The 23,907-nt window shown below is 38.7% G+C and overlaps 1 protein-coding gene and 1 pseudogene across 1 annotated transcript; both read right to left on the reverse strand.

Moving 5' to 3' along the window:
- Positions 1–945: 945 nt before the first annotated feature.
- Positions 946–22,321, reverse strand: LOC137014316 (dynein axonemal assembly factor 3-like; annotated as a pseudogene).
- On the reverse strand, positions 8,324–17,139 carry LOC137014411 (uncharacterized). The gene is made up of 7 exons (XM_067378721.1): positions 17,132–17,139; positions 13,423–14,152; positions 11,759–11,901; positions 11,476–11,596; positions 11,104–11,210; positions 10,801–10,898; positions 8,324–8,454 (listed from the first exon to the last, which is right to left on the reverse strand). The coding sequence occupies exons 1-7, from the start codon at positions 17,137–17,139 to the stop codon at positions 8,324–8,326; spliced, it is 1,338 nt and encodes a 445-aa protein (XP_067234822.1).
- Positions 22,322–23,907: the final 1,586 nt, after the last annotated feature.

Genomic DNA, 23,907 nt, shown 5'->3' on the forward strand with positions numbered 1-23,907 from the left:
GGAAAATGCAAGGTCTTCCCTGAAAGAGACGACGTCTGGATGGGAGCATATGTTGTTCTAGAACTTGGATATACCTTTCAGCATTGATGGTGCCTTTCCAGATGTGTAAGCTGCCCATGCCACACGCACTCATGCAACCCCATACCATCAGAGATGCAGGCTTCTGAACTGAGCGCTGATAACAACTTGGGTTGTCCTTGTCCTCTTTAGTCTGGATGACATGGTGTCCCAGTTTTCCAAAAAGATCTTCAAATTTTGATTCTTCTGACCACAGAACAGTTTTCCACTTTGCCACAGTCCATTTTTTGACCTATAGAGTTTTAGCCGGCAACGGCGAATGGCACGGTGGATTGTGTTCACGACAATGTTTTCTGGAAGTATTCCTGAGCCCATGTTGCGATTTCCATTACAGTAGCATTCCTGTATGTGATGCAGTGCCGTCTAAGGGCCCGAAGATCACGGGCATCCAGTATGGTTTTCCGACCTTGACCCTTATGCACAGAGATTGTTCCAGATTCTCTGAATCTTTGGATGATATTATGCACTGTAGATGATGATAACTTCAAACTCTTTGCAATTTTTCTCTGAGAAACTCCTTTCTATATTGCTCCACTATTTTTCGCTGCAGCATTGGGGGAATTGGTGATCCTCTGCCCATCTTGACTTGTGAGAGACACTGCCACTCTGAGAGGCTCTTTTTATACCCAATCATGTTGCCAATTGACCTAATAAGTTGCAGATTGGTCCTCCAGCTGTTCCTTATATGTACATTTAACTTTTTCGGCCTCTTATTGCTACCTGTCCCAACTTTTTTGGAATGTGTAGCTCTCATGAAATCCAAAATGAGCCAATATTTGGCATGACATTTCAAAATGTCTCACTTTCAACATTTGATATGTTAGCTATATTCTATTGTGAATAAAATATAAGTTTATGAGATTTGTAAATTATTGCATTCCTTTTTTATTCACAATTTGTCCAGTGTCCCAACTTTTTTGGAATCGGGTTTATATTAATTAACATGAATCAATTTAAATAATGCTTAAAAACATTAGTTAATGTACATTATACGTCATCAAGGATGTCATACAGTATTTAAGAAAAGTAACCGTAATAAAATTGACTTATATTCATTATGAGGTGTAAAATACTGTAATTTCTTTCTTACGTTGCAATATAATAGTTATTTTTCTTAAATGAGACTGCCTCGATGATGTATGCAGCCTTCAAAGGGTGCAGACCCTGAATGGGACATGATGGGCATGCTCTTGCTCTGGGTGATGTGCGCACACTTATCAGAGAGAAGTGCCTATACAAGGAATTCCACCGTTTATGAGGTGAAACAGGCCATACTCAAAAAAAATCGGCGAAACATGTCCACAACCAGAAGGTGTATATTTGGCACAGAAATACTCGTGTTTTGAAACTTTGGCCATGTTTAGCATTAGAATGCAACTCTTTAACAGTGTAAATAAGTCAGAATGCATGAAATAGCATTACACCCCCCTTTAATGTTATGAAGCGACGAGAATACTTTTGTGTGCAAAAGCAAAACAAAAATAATGACTTTATTCAACAAATTCGTCTCTCAGCCTGTCATTCACCTATGCTATTTTCATTACAGCGCTTCCAGGTTCTCTGTCAGAACGGCAACGCTAATCACGTGAGCAGCACAATGCATGTGTGTGATGCTGATGCAGGAGTTGGCTAATAATGAGTCGGCATTCAAATGTAAACAAGGAAGAACTGCACTGTGTTCACTACGAGTGTCAACTACATATGACAACAGTTCAAATTGTTAAATAAAGTCATTATTTTTGTTTTGGCACACAAAAAATATTCCCATCGCTTCATAACATTAAGGTTGAACCACTGCAGTCATTGTTATCTATTTTACCGATGTTTTTACTACCATTCTGGACCTCAAAAGGTGCGATGACATTGCTGCCTATGCGTGGTTCAGATACCCTTGGATTTCATCAAAAATATCGTAATTTGTGTTCTGAAAATGAACGAAGGTCTTACGGGTTTGGAACGACATGAGGGTGAGTAATTAATGACATATTTTTTCATTTTTGGTTGAACTAACTCTTTAATGGTACCTATGACAGTGATTTCTGCAATAGGGAAATTTTATATGTTCAATTCTCAAAAATTGGTTACAGCAACTTTAAATTTATGTTACAGTTGAATGCAACATAAAAATGTAATCTCATGATTTTCAAATTCTGTGAGATATTGAATCAAATCACAAATCAAGACACAATTTGTATTATATTAATAATACTTGTATTTTCAATGCCACTGTAATAATGATTTATAAAGATTTTATTTTGTTCAGACTGTATACCCCAGAATAATCAGTTATTGTTTAACTGTTCTTAATAAATGACTACAGCTGCCATAAGGATCTAAGTTTATGCTTTGCTTTTTTGTTACATTTTCCTTGATCAAATTTCCACATTGGTGAATAATAGTTCAATCAATCAATCCTTTGCATTCTTGAGTGTTTTTGAAAAGTTTGTTCTGAAATGCGCAGACATCCTGTACCAGTTTATGTACAATCATTAATGCTTTTATTTCTTTCATGAATCACCCATCCCCACTCTTTTTTGTGCATTTGTTGTGCTTGTTGGTAATTTATTTGATTTAAAACCAATTTAGATCATTACTTACATGATGTTTATAATGTTTAGGTATTGTAAGTTTAATCAAATCGTGTTTTCAAAGTGTTTTCAAAGCTGAAATTGTAAAAAAATTGTAATTCATCAAATGCATATGGTTGATGTAGTGCAGTGTATATTTTTAAAGTGTGTATCTGAAACTGTGTGAGTCCTTCAGTGTTTTTTCCGTATGAATACTGCATATACGTCACTGCTCTGGTTGTGTCTTGGAGTGAATCCTGATTCTTCAGCGATCTCCTTCACTCTGTCAGCAAAACCTGATACTTGCTCTTTTGAAAGGTCTAACAGGAAGCTGAACAAAAGAACAGTTATTGAAAATTCAGTACAGTTGTTGGCATGAACACAAATGCAATCATTTAGTGGTGATGTTTTAGATTTTGTCTGTGTGTGATGATGGACTCACTTTGTTAACTCTATCACCAGAGCAGCATCAGGTGTTGTGATCTCTCTCAGAGAAGAATCGAGCTGATGAACCATACTGAGAAAACAGAGATTGTGTTATCATCAGATAGTTCATGCTGGTCACTTACAAACTCAAAAATGGGCTTTACCTTGCTGAACAGAAGATGCTGTTGAACAAGTTCCTGTAACTGTTTTTGAGAGGAAGTTTGTTGAGTGAGTCTGGAGACAGAAAAGACACTTTCACTCCACTCACGTTCAGCAAATCTGCAAAAACAGATTGCTCAGGTTCTGTGTGAGTTTGAGAGGAAGCTGGGTCATTCTGGATCTTCTCTTCTACACTGTCTGTGGATTGACAACAGGAGCTTGAAGGGTTTCATTCAGTAAAGAGCTCCATCTAGTGGCAAGACATTCAAACAATGCCAGGACGTTCACTTCTGAAATATCCTGAGCCATCTGAGAGAGAAAGGTCAGAAAAATGTAGATCATGAGAAATGTTATTTCAATGCATTATATAACATAAAATATATAAAAGCCATAAGTTATAAATGTGGTCTTGTACAACTTTTTATGATTTTTATCTATAACTATGATTGGGAGGTAACTAGTTTGATTCACCTTTACATGTTGATTGTTCTGTGTCTTCAGCAGGTCTTTGTTTTCTGTCTCTATCCCGAAGGACAGATACGGACTGGAGACGATGTCGCCCCAATATCCTCTAACAGCAACCCGATCTCCTCTCTGGGACAAACACACACAGTTGTATGAAAGTGTTTCATGGGCCACAGCTATTATAGTAGACAGTCAATCTACTCACATGATTAAACACTCGTGTAGAAATCAGACTCTGATTGGCTGTTTGGTAAAGCCCCTCCCTCATTTCAAAGGCCACACCAGTTTCCCTCCATTTCACATACTGATGTTTACTAATGATGCCACACTGAGAGAAAAAACATGGGATTTGTAGAACAGCAATGAGACAAGCTTAATATCCTTAACTAAAACTAAAACCATAAAAAAAACTTTTTTTTAAATAAATGTTAACTGAAATAAAATAAAATATTAAAAAACTTAAAAACTAAAACTGAAAAATAAATGAATAAAAAGTATATAGACTAAAAACTCACATTTGTAACAAAATATGGGCTGAAATAAGTTAAATGTCTGTGTAACATCCAGTAAAGTGAGTTTTATTGCAGTGCTCTGATTGGCTGTCAGGAGTGCAGGTGTATAATAATGTCATGTTATTGAGTACATACTCCTCTCTGGTGCAGTTTCATGCTGAGATCCCAGTCGAAACACCCCTGTCGTGAGTCGTAGCGAGTCCCCAGGTGCTGCCGAACACGGGCGTCCCAGACCTTACACACACTTGCTGGAGCTGACGGCGGCCGTTCCCACAGTTTAAAGATCCGGACCAGCTCATCCCTCTCCTTAAACTGTGATGAAACAGCAGAGGAGTGGATATCACTGAGCTGAGTTTATGACATTCAGTATAAACACACATATATTAATGCATGCTGGACCTTCAGATGGCTTGTATCAAGGCAAGGATGTGTGTGTGAGTCAGAGGACAGAGTGTGTGTGATGGAGAGAGAGAGTTGAGCCGCGGCGTGTTTTAAAGTCTCTTCCGTCTCTTTGCGAATCTCAGAGTTTCCAAACACCTCCAGAAACACTTCTGTCTTTTCTGAAAAATACAACACAGATAAACCTCAACTAGATCTAATCTGAGTATAAAAACATGAACATAATAAATGACATTTATAGTGTAAAAACAGAGTCTAGAAACAGAAGCACATTTGTATTTTCTGGAGATTTTTTTAAATACACCATTCCCCAACTTGAAACAACTTGAATTGTCAAAGTGTAATATAAAATATCAATTTATTAGATTTAATTTGTATTATATATTATATATTTATTATATTCTTTAAAATATTTGTAATATTTTTAAATTTGTATACATTATGGGTTTGATACTTATCATTTTAAAAGAGCAGAAGCTATATGAAGGTACGTACTGTGTAAGCTCATGTTCTCAGGGGTCAGAAGTGATAAATATAGTAGTAATAGCTGTCTCGCAACAACCTCCATACTGTTCTCAATCACCCAAACCTGCAACATGCCACACGTCTCATCATGAACACATTAACATGCACAAAACAGTTGATTTTAGACATTACAATATAATATGTCACTACTTCTCAATTCATATGCTTTATGTAAATGAATCTCTCACATGTAGTGTGTCTGAGTCTCTCAGTCCAGTGATGGTCTTCAGGATGTGTCTGGGATCTCCACTGCCCACCAGCAAAACATTCAGCTCTCCATCTGACCTCACTGTGTGTGTCATATATTATAGAAAATATAATGAGAATTAATTCAATGTATGTGAACATTGATCCATATTTAACGTGTATAGCAATTACATTTTATATATATATATATATATATATATATATATATATATATATATATATATGTTTATATAAAAAATATAAACATAAACATATGTTATGGTTCACCTGAGTTCAGGAGGTCTCGTGCTGGTCCGAATCCCCACCAGGTCACACATCCCGCGCCCTCAAAAGTCCGACCGGCGCTCATTCTTCATGAATAGAAAGAAATCATAAAATAAGGATGATGTCTTAGGCCTGTTCACACTTCAAAGCCTTCAAAGTCGGATTGATTTCGATTGTCTGTCAATGTATTTATTATCGATTTTCAGCTTGAAAAAAATCGTTCTGAAAGTGATTCCAACATATTTGTTCCTGTTTGTCGATCCGTAGCATATAGAACAGACATGTAGGTGCTGTAAATTAAAGTAATTCTCTGTAAACTCACCTTTATTTTTTCCCGTGTACACAAGCTAAAGTTTGGAAGGCGGTTGCTTAGCAACAGGAAACGCGCTCAGCGTGCCTGCAGAACGGGGCGGAGCAACGCGTGACGACATCTTTCAATTTACATCATTCATTTCTCACTCAGACACAAACACCACCAAAACTGCCAATTTGGACGTTTACATACTCTTTTCAAAACTGTTAAATCTATGTTCAAAATCTGGCACAATATAAAAAATGAATTTCTACAGCCATATTGAAATATATTCTAAATATTCTAATTCTAAAAAATCAAATACCATAAAAGCAATTAGTTTACACCAACACCATCTACAAAAGGGGGAACAATTTTGTACTGTAATGTAAACATGGATCATGTAATGTACTGCAGTGAATTCTGAAGATGGCTGTCATTCTTGTTTTGTAAAGAAATTTGAATGCTGCCTGTTTGTGTTTTTTAGGACAGCGTTTTATGAGTGCCAAATTGTGTTTGTTGGGTGAAACCTTTGCTAGTGTTATGAAAGAATGACTTGATTTGTGACATGTCAGAAGTGTTTTGGTAGTTTTAGTGCATTTTGAATGTAAAATTAACTGTTGTGCCATGTTGGAAGGTGAGAAATGTGTCCTGGTTATTGTAGTAATAATAATAATTAAAAAAAGAATATAAAAAAAACACTAAATACAGTACTATCTTGCACAGCCCCAGCCTAAGGGTTTAGACATGTTTTATGTGATGGCCATACAAAAAACTGGGTTGTCCGTGGCTCCAATATTTGTTGGGTTTATGCGATGGGCTGGATAAGTGTGAGATTTCCTGGCCTGAAATGTTGTCCCAGTCTGCCCCGCCACTGGGTTTGATATGAAAAATATGATATTGTTTTAGAGTTTACATTTTTAACAAAATGTGACATGCCAGAGTGAATGAAAAGGTGTAAAATCAATCAGAAGATTTTGTCCATAGCAAGCTGTTCTTTTTGGCAAGATGACAGTATAAGTACAGTGGTGGTCAGAATTATTGGCACCCTTGGTAAATATGATCAAAGATTACTGTAAAAATAAATCTGCATTGTTTATCCTTTTGATCTTTAATTCATAAAATTAGCAAAAATCTACACTGTAAAATGTAATTAGTTGAGTTTACTTAGAAAGCTTAATTAAACTGTTGGGTTTACTTAAAAAACTTAAGGAAACCGATTGCCTTAAATTTAGCAAGTAAGTTAACTCATTATTTTGAATTGATACAACTAGCTACCACACAGTACAGAGTACTTAGAAATCTTGAGGATTCACTGTAAAATGTAATTAGTTGAGTTTACTTAGAAAGCTTAATTAAACTGTTGGGTTTAGCTACCACACAGTACAGAGCACTTAGAAATCTTGAGGATTGGTAATTCAGTTTTACAAATTGAGTACTTAGTTCAGTCATGTTAAAAATCTTGTTCACATTATGTAGAAACTGCCTTAAATTTCTCAAGCATTTTTTACTCAGTTGCAACAATGGACCATACATTTATTTGTATTTATTAAACTGGAGATACTGTTGAAAATAATAAAGTTTGATGTCACCATCATGGTGGAAAGTGTTTGCTTTAGTTGGGCTCTTGACCTTGACGTTTAACATTAGTGTTTCTCTGGCTCAGTGTTTGTAGACACAGCTATTATGGTGAAAAAAGCCAAAAGAAATGCTGGGATTGATCTGTTGCATCTTTCCTGATAATATCATTGAATACCCATGTATTTAATCCTGAGGTTTATACTTGATCAAAAGTGTGGTTTGTCATTAAAAACAAATAAGTATTTTTTTAATAGTCAATGAAACTATAGGATGAGACGGAGCACTGTTGAAATCATATTTTTAATGTTAGTCAAAAAACATTTTGGACTATATAGACACACAGAGACATCAAGAATCAGCGTGTAAATCTCAACAATGGTGACATGCTTCATGCTGCAATGCATGCTGGGAGCCATGGATGAGTTTTATACTATGATGTCTCCCAGCATGCATTGCATGTCACCATGGTTGAGATTTATACGCTGATTCTTGATGTCTCTGTGTGTCTAAAAGTAGCCCAAAATGTCTTTGACAAATATAATATTAAAAATATATGATCTCAACCGCGCTCAGTCTCTTGATCTTGTTTCAGCAATAAAATATTTAATGGTTTATAGTAACAAACCACAATGTTGATCAAGTATAAAACTCAGATTTAAATCTGTGGGTATTCAATCATATCATCAGGAAAGATGCAATAGGTCAATCCCAGTGGGGGAAAGTGGGGGGAAAGTCACATTATGAAATAAATGTTTTCTCCAAAACACATTGGCCACAATTATTGGCACCCTTTTATTCAAAACTTTTTGCAACCTCCTTTTGCCAAGATAACAGCTCTGAGTCTTCACCTATAACGCCTGATGAGTTTGGAGAACACCTGACAGGAGATCAGAGGCCATTCCTTCATGCAGAATCTCTCCAGATCCTTCAGATTCCAGCTCCATGCTGGTGCTTCTCTTCAGTTCACTCCACTCATTTCCTTTAGGGTTCAGGTCAGAGGACTGGGATGGTCATGGCAGAAGCTTCATTTTGGGCTCAGTGACATTTTTGTGTTGGTTTTGATGTTTGTTTTGAATCATTGTCCTGATGGACGATCCAACTACTGCCTATTATTGGATTTCTAGCAGAAGCGGTCAGGTTTTTTTTTTTTAATCTGTTGGTATTTGATAGAATCCATGATACCATGTATCTGAACAAGACGTCCAGGACCTCCAGCAGAAAAATATAGGCCCACAACATTAAAGATCCAGCAGTATATTTAACCGTGGGCATGGGACACTTTTTATCCATGTGTGCACCATATCCATCTGGTGGGTTTGCTGCCAAAAAGCTCTTTTTTTTTTTATTTCATCTGACCACAGAAGCCGGTCCCGTTTGAAGTTCCAGTCTTGTCTGTCAACTGAATATGCTGGAGATTTTCTGGATGAGAGCAGATGATTTTTAGGCTTTCTGAGACTCAAGACTCAACTAATCTCTGCAATTCTCCAGCTGTGATCCTTGGAGAGTCTTTGTCCACTCAAACTTTCCTCCTCACTTCACATTAGGACGATTTAGACACTCGTCCTCTTCCAGGAAGATTTGTAACATCTTTAGTTAATTGGAATTACTTAATTATTGCCCTGATAGTGGAAATGGGGATTTTCAATGCTTTAGCTTTTTTCTTACAGCCACTTTCTATTTTGTGAAGCTCAACAATCATTTGCTGCACATCAGAACTATATTCTTTGGTTTTACTCATTGTGATGAATGATTACGGGAATTTGGCCTTTGTGTTTCCTCATGTTTATATTCCTGTGGAACAGGAAGTCATGGCTGGACAATTTCATGTTCATGATCACCCTGGTGTGCTAAAAAAAATTAAATATGAATGGGAATATACTTCAGAGATATTTTACTCATAAACAAATTCTAGGGGTGCCAATAATTGTGGCCAATGTGTTTTGGAGAAAAACATTTATTTCATAATGTGACTTTCCCCCCACTTTCAATTCCTTTCCTTCAATAAAAGGTTAGATTATTGCTTATTTTATGAATTAAAGATCAAAAGGATAAACAATTCAGATATATTTTTACAGTCATCTTTGATCATATTTACCAAGGGTGCCAATAATTCTGACCACCACTGTATATCTAAACCTAACTGTGACAAATCTGAAAACTAGATTCCTTTCCGTGCAATCCAGCACACAATTCATTTTAAATGCAAAGCCTGAAAAACTGGTTTTAGTTACAGGGAAATGCATTGCACTTTCGACTAGGATTCAATAGAATTGCTGCTCCAGATGGACCCAGATCATTCTGAATGATATAAAACAATAAGGTGAGTTACAGTCTAAAATTAATACTTTTTTTCTCTATGCTGTTTTCAGATCTGCCAGACATCTTTTAATGGCAAACCATTTTATCTTAACTTGTGTTACTTGTCACATTTAGAGAGCTCTACAAATCAGTTTTTTATTATAAACAATTACAATTAGATCCCAGAATTTACTAGTAAAATTGCAGGTATAAAGCGCTGTGTAATTGAATTAGAGATCTCTCTAATTCAGTTGTTACTAAGAATGCAGCTGCAGAGCTCTCTAATTGTAATTGTTACTGAAAATGTAATCTTAGAACTCTCTAATTTAATTGTTAACAGGGGGGCCCATATTAAAGCAGATTCAAATGGAAATAAGTATACTGGCGTAGAAAACATTAATGCCCTTGTGTCTACTAATCATACCTGCAAACTCAAAAGCTCTTAAAGTCAAAAAATTTGAGATCCACTCAAGTCTTTACCATTTTAGGAAAACATATGTATGGAAAACGTATGTATTTTTTTGTTTTTGTGTGTGTGTTTACCATCAACCTGCAGATGAAAATTAGCCAGAATGGCTAAATCTGGCACATTTACATAAGAGACTTGTCTCTTGTGTTAATTAATGTGCATTGTCCTCTTTTAAAAATAAATAAATAAATAAATATATAAATATTTTAAATTTTTAATAATGTTAAAATTGTGTAATATTTATGAATTTGATTATGTAGGCCTACTTATTTAATTGTAAGTGCCGTATTGCCATTTAGGCAGTCTTAACTTAGTGCCTATGTTTATGCAACATATCGACTCATGGACATATGAAAAATTAGTTAATGTTTTAGATTTTATGTTTTAACAAACTGTGCCATGCCAGAGTGATTTGAAATGTGTAAGAAGAATCTCAAGATTTTGTCCAAGCTGTGCTTACTTTGGCAAGATGACCAGCCACCAGAACCTCATTCCGTTTTGCATTTTATGATGCCTAATGAAGATAAACGAAACACACAATTTATGTTAAATGCAAACCCTGATAATCTGGTTTCCGTGACAGGTGTGAAGGAGTGAAATCCGCTGCCGCTTCAATATACAGTGCTGCTTGAAAGTTTGTGAACCACTTGCAGAATCTGTGAAAAAACAATATAAGAGAGATAATACAAAATGCATGTTATTTTTTATTTAGTACTGTCCTGAGTAAGATATTTTACATAAACTATGTTTACATATAGTCCACAAGACAAAAATAAATAAATAAATAAAATAACTGAATTTATAAAAACGACCCGCTCAAAAGTTTGTGAACCTTTGATTTTTAATACTATGTGTGGTTACCTGGGAACATTACTAGACAACGTCCTTAACACCAGTGGGGACGTTCTGAGAATGTTCTTAAGTGTAGGAAGGAAGGGGACAGGGTCGGCGTTCAACTGCTGACTGAGCTTTATTTCAATAACCACAAACGTCCAACAAAAACTGCAACGCACAACAGCAAAACAAAATAATCCACAATGGGCTTCACTCCAGCAGTGTTGTCGTGCACCAGCGGCTCAGTCAACAGTTCCCCTCTCTCTTCCCGACTCCTGCTTCTCGCGGCGTTTTAACCAGTCTCTGCGCCAATTACTGAAATGAGAAACAGGTGTTCGTGATTTACATTTAACCCGCTCACTCACCAAAGATCTCCCGATGCTCTCTCCCGCTGCAGACCTCGCTGAACCACGCCCCCTCGCCACATACCCCCACCGCCCGACTCAGGCCGGGGAGCCGTCCGGCTGTCCGGCCTGCATTTCTGGAGAGGAAATCGGCCACAGCCATCTGAACACCCGGCCTGTGGACCACCTTGAACTTAAAAGGCTGTAATGCCAGATACCAACGAGTGATCAGCGCGTTGGTATCCTTCATGCGGTGGAGCCACTGCAGGGGAGCGTGGTCCGAACAGAGAGTGAATTCCCGTCCCAGGAGATAATAGCGGAGGGTGAGGACGGCCCACCTAATAGCCAAACACTCTTTCTCAACGGTGCTGTACTTAGCTTCCCTCTTTGAGAGCTTATGGCTAATGTACAGCACCGGCCGTTCCTCCCCCTCTATCTCCTGGGACAGGACAGCACCCAGCCCTCTGCTCGACGCGTCAGTCTGCAACAGAAAAGGGAGAGAAAAATCAGGAGAGTGAAGCAATGGCCCGCCACATAGAGCAGCCTTCACCTGGGTAAAGGCCTGCTGGCACAGCTCCGTCCACTGGACCGTATCTGGCGCATCCTTTTTAGTTAGATCAGTCAACGAGCTGGTGAGGGCCGAATAATTAGGAACAAACCTCCTATAATGTCCCGCCAGCCCGAGGAACTGTCTAACCTCCCTTTTGGACTGCTGCCGTCTTATCAATTTGGGGACGCACCTGTCCATGCCCCAAGTGGAAGCCCAGATACCTTACTTCCACGCGCCCAATCTTCTTCGGGTTGGCCGTGAGCCCGGCCCCCCTCAGCGATCTCAGGACGGCTCTCAAATGCTGCATATGACGCTGCCAGTCATTACTGAAGATAATAATATCATCCAGATAGGCAGCCGCATATGCCGCATGGGGCCGCAAAATTTTATCCATGAGACGCTGAAAGGTAGCCGGTGCCCCGAACAGCCCGAACGGAAGGGTAACGAATTGGTGTAATCCAAACGGCGTCGTGAAAGCTGTCTTTTCTTTGGATAATGGCAACAAGGGGATCTGCCAATACCCTTTCGTTAAGTCCAGTGTCGAATAAAATCGAGCCGTACCTAGCCGGTCAAGCAACTCGTCCACCCGAGGCATTGGATACGCGTCGAATTTCGACACTGCGTTCACCTTGCGGTAGTCCACACAGAACCGAACTGAGCCGTCCGTCTTGGGAACCAAAACTATCGGGCTCGCCCAGTTACTGCTGGACTCTTCTATTACTCCCATTTCAAGCATAGCCCCTAATTCTGCCTGAACTATGTTTTTCTTGTGTTCAGGCAATCTATACGGCCGGCTGCAAACCACCACACCCGGCTCTGGAAAAGCATTTCCCTGCGGCTCTTTGGAACTAACAATTGGGTCGTATCTTCTTTTGTCTGAGTGTCTTGGGTCACTTGATACAACCTATCTTTTATGATCGCAAAATATGGATAAGAAAGTGGACGTCCAGGCTGGAGAGGCTGACCATCGACAGTACTGACCTTTTCAAACGCGTGTTTTAGCGTCTCATCGTGAGACTGCTCCAGGGGAAAGTCATCGCGATCCGAAAGAATAAGTCTTCCAATTTCGCTCTGTTCCCCCGAAGCTGAACTCACTGGCCTCTGATCAGTCTCTCCCACCTGCACTCACACCTCCTTATCCCGCGATTTTTTCTCCCAAGAGTCATCCGAGCATAAGCACCCCAATAATTTGTTAAATGCAGGCCAATTCGTACCCAAAATTATCGGATGCCGGAGGTGCGGATTAACTGCCACCTCCACGCTATGCTTTTGACCCCTAAATTGAATAATGACGGGCACTAACGGATATCTCACCACATCCCCGTGCACACACCTCACCTTAACCAAGCTGCTTGCATCCAATGCCCCGGACGAAATCAGGCTTTGATGTACAGAGGTTTGGTTACATCCTGAGTCCACCAAAGCCTGATAGGTACCCCCCTTGATACTCACAGGTATTTGGTACCCGCCAGCTTGACCGGGGGCAGCCTGCGGGTCATCCGGGACCCGGATCAATGTCCCAACCTCCATCACTGGACACCTGTCCACAAAGTGCTCCGGGGTCTTCTTTGGGAGCCGAGTGATGAACTGCTCCAGTACCACGCGATCGATAACCAGGTCCACGTCACTTCCCTCAGCCAGTAGCCATTTGCGGCACGAGTCCCGGAGCTGTTGGGCCATCACGAATGGCCGGCTGGACTCGCCCAGGTCCAGGGAGCTGAAGCGTTGACGGTGCTGCTCTGGGGTCCGGCCGACCCGCTGGACGATGGCCCGCCGAAGGTCGTCGAAGACCAGGAGGTTCTCTACTGGCAGCTGCTGCGCCGCCACCTGCGACTCCCCCGAGAGGAGCGGGACCAACCTCATGGACCACTGGTCCCGCAGCCAACAACTCGCCTTGGCTGACCGCTCGAACAGATCGAGGAAGGCCTCGTCGTATGGCCCCATTTTGTTCAGTGGCAGGTGGGTAGGCGCAGCCGGCTGTGCGATGGTCTCCTGGTGAACCTCCCGGTCAATCCAGCTCAGGAACCTCTCGCGGTCCTCAGGGCCTGGTGTTGCTCCTGATGCAGGACCGCGAGGGACGCGATGACTTCCGCAAATGTAGAGGGGGAGGACGAAGATTGCATGGCAGTGGCCACCCAGCTTCCTTCCCGGGTTTCGGCACCAGTGTAGTAAAGATAATGTTCTTAAGTGTAGGAAGGAAGGGGACAGGGTCAGCGTTCAACTGCTGACTGAGCTTTATTTCAATAACCACAAACGTCCAACAAAATCTGTGCAACGCACAACAGCAAAACAAAATAATCCACAATGGGCTTCACTCCAGTCACGGCATACACAATCCACAATAGGCTTCACTCCAGCAGTGTTGTCGTGCACCAGCGGCTCAGTCAGCAGTTCCCCTCTCTCTCACCGACTCCTGCTTCTCGCGGCGTTTTAACCAGTCTCTGCGCCAATTACTGAAATGAGAAACAGGTGTTCGTGATTTACATTTAACCTGCTCACTCACCAAAGATCTCCTGATGCTCTCTCCCGCTGCAGACCTCGCTGAACCACGCCCCCTCGCCACACTAATCTATCTATGTCTGGCAGCAAGAAAGTACATTTTGAAGGCTGGTAAGTGACTTTATTGGTGAAAAAAGTACAAATTAGGTGAATAGTGTCTGCTGAAATATTTTATTGTCTGTACTGATTTTAGCATTTAAAAAAGGCTCATATTCACACTGAACCGTGACTGTAACACAGTTTAACACAGCTTATTTTTTCTCTCCAAAGCTCCAAGCTAACAAGTGATGACAGCAAAATAAAAAGATAAAAAATAAATAAAAATCCAAAAAAATTGTTGTCTCCTATCTTTCTCACAAATGTTCACTACGCTACATAATTATTGATCTAGTGAAGTGGAACTACAATTTGGGAAGATAAACTGCTACCAAGATGTTACAAATGCCAAATAAAATGCATGTACACATGAAAGAGTGACATTCTTTATTAACGGATAGGCTAAATCAAAACAATCTGCAATAATATGTATTCATCAAACCACTGACAGCAATATAAACAGCAGCCTTCATAATAACAGTAAAGTAACAGTATGCATAATTAGATGAATAACAGTCTATCTAGTATTTTAATGCAGGATAATTAAAATGATGCAACATATTTACAGAAGACCATGGAGTGACTGTAAAACATTAATTTCTAGTAGGATTGACAGCAGAACTAAGAGATAAATCACTTAATCTTAGCCTGGTTGTTAGGCTGCTCTGGAGTAGGCTAGCTGCAAAGAATAAATCTCCATAGTAACTTAATTTAGCCTGCTTTCATGCAACTGAGTCAGGGCTGAATTCAGGATAGCTGAAAAATCCCAGCTTAATCCCTTATCTTGCTTTTGTGCAATACCCCTCCGATCTCCTCTCTGGTACAACCACACACACATACACAGATTTATGACATGGACCACAACTATTATATACAGTCAATCTACTCACATGATTAAACACTCGTGTGGAAAGCAGATTCTGATTGGCTGTCAGAATCCCCTCCCCTCAGAAGCCCCTCCCTCATTTAAAAGGCCACACCAGAGCGCATTAGGCCACGCCCACACCTGGGGGAAAACAACACTCTCATTGCGTCTCCTTGTCTTTTCTGACTTATAAAAAACAATGTCTAAAAGCTGCTATTGTGACAGGGTGTACAGCAAACAAGCTAAAAAACCCAGAACTAAGGATGATTAGTTGTATGGGGGAGAGGGGGTACTGGTCTTTTTATTTACAATTTAAAAGAATTAAAAAATTAAAGAATTAAAAGGGATTTACGGAAATAAGAAGAATTAGAAGATTTTGTAGAAAACTGTGCTTTTGGCAAGCATACAAGTCTGCAACTGAACATAAGTGGCAAGTCAGAGAACATTCCAGTTCATGTTACGCCTAAATGCAAAACCTGAAAAACTGGTTTTAGTGACAAATGAAACTAACCTTAACTTTCGACTACGATTCAGTAGAACTTTTGTTCCAACTGGACTCAAATTATTCTGGGTTATAGGACAGTGTAAGCCAAGGTGAGCTACAAAATACAGACTATTCCCTCTTTGCCGTCTTCAGATCTGAAAGTCTCTTCTTTGTGTGAGTTTTGGTGCTGGGTGACAGTGACTCTTCCTGACTCTTCTCCGAGAGATGGATCTTTCTTAACACTTACTTAAATAGGCTACATTGAAATTGAATATTCGGTGTGATAAATGTACCAAATTCATAAAGATTTATGCAGGGGTTTTAAGTAATCTAGCATTTACAAGGTTATTTCTCAAAAGTTCACTGAAGTGAAAGTGAAATAAGATTTTAAAAATACATATACTATAGAATCTTTGCGTATGTTTTTTGGATCAGTTCAAAAGACTGTTGATGTTCTTGTTTATTTGCTCGAAATATGTGACTTTATTTATTATTAATAAGAAATGTAGCCTATTATATTTATATAATGCTCAGATGTAATAATTAATGCTTCCTTATTACTTATATTTTTACTTTTTTGTGGTTGAGATCCCCCCTTCGATATGTAAAGCACATTAAATGCTGAGAAAAGCACTATATAAATGTAACAAATTATTATTATTATTAATGCTGTTGCAGCTTGTGTTGCAAAGAGTGAATAAATTAAAATGAGTTTCCATTTAATTAAATTTACTGTTCATCTCAGGGTATATTAACAAAAGATGTGAGGAGATATTCATGGAGACATTCATTGTCAGTGTTTTCTAGGCTTACAGTGGATTTCCTGAGTTCCAGAAATATTAAAAATGGCTGAAGCTAGAGAAGTTTCAGAAACTAATCAAGGTCAAGGCAAGTAAAAAAATGATCTGTGACTTTAAATATTTACATTACAAAAGGGATGATATTTAATTGTTGTCTCTTGCCTGTCTGACATTGAATATTCTGAACCTGGAGACTTACACTAGTAAAGATATACACATCACTTCATATCATTAACAAATTGTTTAAGTTTAATACATTTAAATAAGTTTAATAAATTGAAAAAGATAATGGTGATTATAATACTCAATAGTTTTATGACTGTGATGGATATCATTCATGCCTTTGACAGTAAATTTCTCAATCTGAAGATTTTAGTCATGTGGTTTTTGCTGACCCTGGAGAAGATGTCACCTTACCTGTTCATCTCTCACCTGAAACCAGTACTGTGTTTATGGAAATCAGATGGCTTAGAGGAACAGAGCTCATTTATCAGTATATGAATGGGCAGGAGATAGCAGGTATCGACAATGAGGACCGAGTGAGTCTGTCCATCCAGGAGCTGGAGAGAGGAAATGTTTCTCTGAATTTAAGAAATGTTCAAGAGTCAGATTCAGGAAAATACACATGCAAAGTCTATTGTGGTGATGTTTGTCAGAAGAAAGCAACAGTTCACCTACAAGTGAGAGGTAAAATAATAAAACTGCATCTGCAACTTGCAAGTTGCCTATTATATTGCCTCATATATTTTGGTTAGTAGGTTTTAAACATATATTTAAATGCTGTGTATTGCAACATACTAATGCTACTTTCATGTCTTCATGTCTCTCTTTTCATAAGCTGGCATATTAAACATATCATGCACATTTAGTAAATATTAAATTTTTTTATATGCTTTTTTTCCCCAGATATGACTGCAATGTAGTGGTAATGGGTTTACATTGATTTTCATTTTAGAGCTTCAGAAAAGTGAGAATAAATGGAAATGCAAGCATCTACCTGATGACCAGAGACAAACACTGAGATTGATGACTTTTTACAACAAACAAACAAACACTAATATAACTGCAAACAGTGATTGACGGGGTCCAAGCACTTAAACTTGTGAAGACGACAGTATTATTCATGTACTATATTACAATAGACAAATAATATTGTCTGTTTATTTTAATTGGACCGCAATACATTCAGTCATGTCTGGCAACTTGACAAATATGTTTTCACTATCATTAGGATTTGTAAAAATAAAGGTAATTCACAGATTTCTTTTAAAACTGATTAGACTTATATAAACATTAAATTTGACGAATCTATAAGGAATTCGATGCAGTCAGTGTGTTGAACCATTTACACATGATTTTAATCTGTTTAACCTATTAATCTATTTTGGGGAGCTGCCATCAGTCAGCCAAAAAGAAAACGGCATAAAAAAATACTATATAATATCTTGATGGAAATCTAGAAATTCTGAAAGGTTTGTGTATGGGTTAAGTTTAGAGGAGAGAAAATATCATTATCTCAGTTTAAAACAGTAGTCAATAAGGTTAGGTCTGAATCAAGTCCCCATCATTATAGCAAAACAAATATTTGTTTGTGTGAGGTTAAATTTGATCTGAAAGTGGATGAGGACGACCAGAGAATCATATATCTTACTGTAACTGCAATCAAATTATAATAAAATTTCTATGATTAGAACAACTATTTAAAAACAGCTTTGTGATTAACAAGTTAAATGATTCAATTCTCTTCATATCTTTTGATTCCCTGCAGGGGAAGGACAGCTGCAGAGAGAGATAGTGGAACTGCAGAGACAGATGAAGAAAGTGAAACTGGATGGACAGATAAAGAAACTGGAACTGGAGAAACAGACACTGGAACTGGAGAAACAGACACTGGAACTGGAGAAACAGACACTTGAACTGGAAATGGAAAGACAGATAGTGGAGCTGGAGAGACAGATAGAGGATCTGAAGAGGCAAATAATGGAACTTCCCTCACGCACATTACATGGTAATGATCAGCAAAAATTATTTTGAAAGCATCTTTCAGATTATTATAAGTTTAGAGCAGGGGTTCATCTCTGGTTCTTGAGCTTATCAGAGTTTTGCTCCAACCCTAATCAAACACCTGAACAAGCCGATGAAAGTCTTCAGAATAACCAGAAAGTTTTAGGCAGGTTTGTTTGATCAAGGTTGAAGCTAAACTTGAGGGTCAGAGTTGAAAACCCCTAATTTAGAGACTTCTTCTGATTCATTTTGTTTACTTCTTTTCAATTTTAGGTTTTTCATCTCGACATAGAAATAGTATTGATGCAATTCCTCCACGCAGTAAGATAGCATTTCACATGCTCATATTCTTGATTGTTTTACTGTAACAGTAATGAAATGGGAATTATGTACATGTTGTATGCGGATTTGCAAGAGAATGACATGCTAAATTAAGTGTCTTCATGTCTTGTGATTGTCTTCAGTGAGTGGTGATGGCAGACTGGAGAAGCCCGAAACAGAAGAGCAGAGCAGAGCCAGTGGGGGTATAAGATGTTTGCTGTTGTGTAGTTTTGATATAAATAAATAAACCTTGTAATTTTCTATAACTACAGAAAATATATTGAAATATGTCTTAGTGTCCTGGCCACAGTGAAGGCAAGTACAGAGTACCTACCAAAAAAATAAACTTTGAATGTTTGTTTTAGGTGAAGAGGTGACTTACAGTACCATTACAGCTGCATTTGTTTTTTGATTTAGTTCAAGTTTAGTTATGCATGTCATGTTTCTTTGCTTGTGTGTCAATATTGCAGTGGAAAGAGTAAGTGGTGATCCAAACACAACACAAACAGAAGAAGAGACTACTGTCACTGACCAAGAGACCCCAGGAACATCATCACAGGTTCAGCAAAGAACAAGTACATCAGTGATTTCACCTGCAAGAGCTACACAAACACAAGAGGACCCTGGAGCAACAGTGCAAATGGATCAAGAAAGGAGACAAGAAAGCGATGCCACAGAGCAAGAGTGATTCTCCACAACTATGTAATTAAAGGTAGAAAGAGAGAGAGAACATCTCAATCAGTCTCATCACTAAAAGGAGATACAACACAAACATCAGAGAGGACAGAAGACAGGAGATGCGGAAGTAACTAATTACTACTGATTTAATGAGGTTAAATATGTTACAAGAAAAATCTTACAATCTTTATTTGGTTAAAGGTGCCCTAGATTCAAAAATTGAATTTATCTTGGCAGAGTTAAATAACAAGAGTTCAGTACATGGAAATGACATACAGTGAGTCTCAAACACCATTGTTTCCTCCTTCTTATATAAATCTCATTTGTTTAAAAGACCTCCGAAGAACAGGCGAATCTCAACATAACACTGACTGTTACATAACAGTCGGGATCATTAATATGTACGCCCCCAATATTTGCATATGCCAGCTCATGTTCAAGGCATTAGACAAGGGCAGCCAGTATTAACGTCTGGATCTGTGCACAGCTGAATCATCAGACTAGGTAAGCAAGCAAGAACAATAGCGAAAAATGGCAGATGGAGCAATAATAACTGATATGATCCATGATATCATGATATTTTTAGTGATGTTTGTAAATTGTCTTTCTAAATGGTTCGTTAGCATGTTGCTAATGTACTGTTAAATGTGGTTAAAGTTACCATCGTTTCTTACTGTATTCACGGAGACAAGAGCCGTCGCTATTTTCATTATTAAACACTTGCAGTCTGTATAATGCATAAACACAACTTCATTCTTTATAAATCTCTCCAACAGTGTGTAATGTTAGCTTTAGCCATGGAGCACTATCAAACTCATTCAGAATCAAATGTAAACATACAAATAAATACCATACTTATGCGATTAGACATGTTGCATGACGAACACTTTTTGAGGGTTATATTCTTTCTAAACACATTATATAGGTTACAAATGTATTGCTGAAACACATTACAAAGACTGTGAATTGTGTAATGCTTAATTGTGAAGTTAGAGCGTTAAACAGTTTTTCACCAAGTCTCTGTTCAGGATTTTTTGGGCGGAGCTAAAACAGGGGTCCGATGACGCACTGGAGCCCCCGAACAAGGGCCTCGGCCTTCCTACCGTCCCACCGACAACCGATGATATGAGGCCGGACCAGGGCCGGACAGAGTCACATTTTTTTTTATATGCATCAGTATGTTTGGTTAAGTCAGTTGAGGCTGCAGCTCTTGCGAGTGGGAGTGGTTTCAGCGCCGCCAGCGGATACGCCCCCAACGTTTGAGAGCAGAGAGCACTGCCTATTTTTTTCGAGATTTTGATAACTTATTTAATTTACTTGCAGATTTTTTTTAATCATTCAAATTTGGCTGGGTGGTTAATAACACATTTTTCTACAAACTCAGAACACATACTTTAAAATGACTTTACAGGGAGTGTATTGGAATGGGTGACTTGTAACTTGGATTCATTTTCGCTGCAAGGCAGGAACACACCAAGCCGACGGTCGGCCGTCGGGCAGTTTTTCTTTGTCGGCCAACTAAGTTTTCTCAGTGTGTTCTGCACCGTCGGCTGAAGTTGGTCCTTGTCAGCTTTTTTTCAGCCGATTCGAAATGTTGAATCGCTGTCGGAGCTCGTCAGTCCATCTGATCATTCTGATTGGCTGTTCAACTGCCACCTGCTGGCACGGAAAGGCATTTCATCTTGCGCAGGCGCAGAACGGACGTGCTACTTGACCGTTGGCTGTCGAGCATTGGTTTGGTGTGTCAGGCCAACTTTGGACCCAGACGCTGCCAACATGAGCCAACCCCGCAGTCTGCTTTCGACACCACTAGTTCGTCAGTTCTGCACCTGCGTGAGATGAAATGCTTTTCCGAACCAGCAGGCGGCAGTAGCTGAACAGCCAATCAGAATGATCAGATGGACTGACGAGCTCCGAGAGCGATTCAACATTTCGAATCGGCCGAAAAAAAGCCGACGAGGACCAACTTCAGCCGACGGTGCGGAACACACTGAGAAAACTTAGTTGGCCGACAAAGAAAAACTGCCCGACGGCCGACCGTCATGGTTTTCAGGTACTCTTTACATCTCTGGTTACAGCACCTTTACATTTCTGTTTCCACTGAATGCAACAGAATTTTACATTTTATAATGTTGTTAGAAAATCTAATCTATAATTGTTTTTTCTTAAAGTACTGCTTTTTCACATGAGATAAAAGAATAACTTTATACCTATAATGTACACAAGTTTATTTTGTCTGTTATCTTTTTTTAGTACTGTACTGATTACACTGTTTATCTCAAGTTTAAACATTACTGCAGATTTTTATTGTTGTTATCATTTTCACTATAATAATAAATTAAATTAAAAAACAATGCAAGTGTTGTGTAGTGCTGATGTCAGTGTTTTACCTCATCTGTCTTATGAATGTTGAATCATCAGCGCACGATCTCTCTCTTTCCTGGGCCAGTACTGTATTCTCTATCTGCTTGATTCTTCTCTGATTTTCTTTGGTCTCAGAATATCTGTACACCACAGAGCTTTACACTTTCTCTCTTACTCTGGCAGTCTGTCGTTCCTTTGCATTTTGTATGTGAATGAAAAGGACGAGACAACATGTCACTTTTTTAATTAGAATTGTTCCAGCACACACGTGTTTGTGGCTTTATTATAATGGCATGTTCACGTTTTGCTCATCTTGTTCTCTCAAGGTTGATCAACTGTTTTTTTTTTTTGTTTTGTTGTGTTTTTATTTTCACTTTTTGTTTTGCAATGGTTCCCACATTGGATTTGTTTTTGTTGTATTGTTTATTTGTCATGGTTATTAACCAACATGAATCGATTTAAATAATGCTTAAAGTCCCCCTGAAATCAAAATTTCAGTTTTTTAGCTTTTAGTATGAATATTTTAGCCTAAACGTTATGAATAAGCTCAGTGTGTTACAAAATGACAAAATTCGCATTTAGGAGATATAAGCATTCAAAACTTACAGTCTCTCACTTCTGCTAAAATGGATCATGGATTTACATGACATCACATTGCACTTCAGTTTCTCATCAAATCTTCTGTCCAATCAAATGCTCTCTAGAATCTGAAGTCCCACCTCCTCCTGAGGCTGCGGCTGCAATCGGTCATTTGCTCACACAATTACTAGTTTCATGGTGAATGGCACATAGTGCACTATATATTATAGAGAATAGGGAACGGTTCAGACAGTGTAAATATGCTTTCCTTTGACGTGAATTAAGTCCGTTTTCGCATGAACTGCCGCAACGCGATCAGTATGCTCTGGTCCAGAAACGCGAGAGCACAGAGTGGATCATGTCCGCGAGTTGGCACAGACCAGAAAAGGTATCAGACCCATTTAAATTCTGCACAGAATGCTGTATATTAAAGCGAAATAAATTGCATTAAGAGGAGAAACGGTTAGAGATTAAAAGGAAACTGAGATTTTACATGCTGCGTTCACGTCACCTCGTTTTTACAGGAATCTTGAGATGACAACACGTGACGTTATATTCGGAGCTGTTCTCATCCTTTTGGTCCTTGGACTGGGAATTATGCGTTCCCACGGCACCACCATCAACTCCTAATCAGAGGTGGGAAGTCCAGGGGTCAGAGAGTAAAAGTCCTGCCATATTTTTATTCCACCCACTGAAGCCTTAAAGAGATAAATAAGTGATTGAGTGATGATTGAGCATTATTGAAGACACCTGATGATAACAAGCAGAATCACCAAAGGAGAAAATCACAATTTTTAAGTTACCATCATCGAGGTCAGGGTTTGTTTTAGTTGAGCTCTTGATCCTTGACTTTTTAATATTAAATTTTGTTTGGGCAGTTTAAACTGCTTTAAAACCAACCAACCAGACAAGCAAAGAGAAAAGATGATCAGGTGGTGTTGGTTATGTGTTCACATTATCATTATTTGATCTGAATCACTGAACTCATTTAGAGCCCAATCTCTGAGTTAGATTTACATTATTGATTACAGCAGCACTGTGATTCAACTGGAGAAGATCAGCTTTATCAATACAAAAATCTATTTTTTTTTTAAAGTTCTGATTTAAAAAGAAAAAAAAATTTCATTTAAACACACAGATATCAAGAATCATTCTGTGAATCTAAACAATGGTGAGAATAATAAAGCATGTTGCAATGCATTCTGGGTGCCACTAATCTAAAGGTGCGTTCACGCGGCCTCGTAATT

The sequence above is a fragment of the Chanodichthys erythropterus genome, chromosome 23 (assembly GCF_024489055.1).
Source record: "Chanodichthys erythropterus isolate Z2021 chromosome 23, ASM2448905v1, whole genome shotgun sequence".
Lineage (NCBI taxonomy): Eukaryota > Metazoa > Chordata > Actinopteri > Cypriniformes > Xenocyprididae > Chanodichthys > Chanodichthys erythropterus.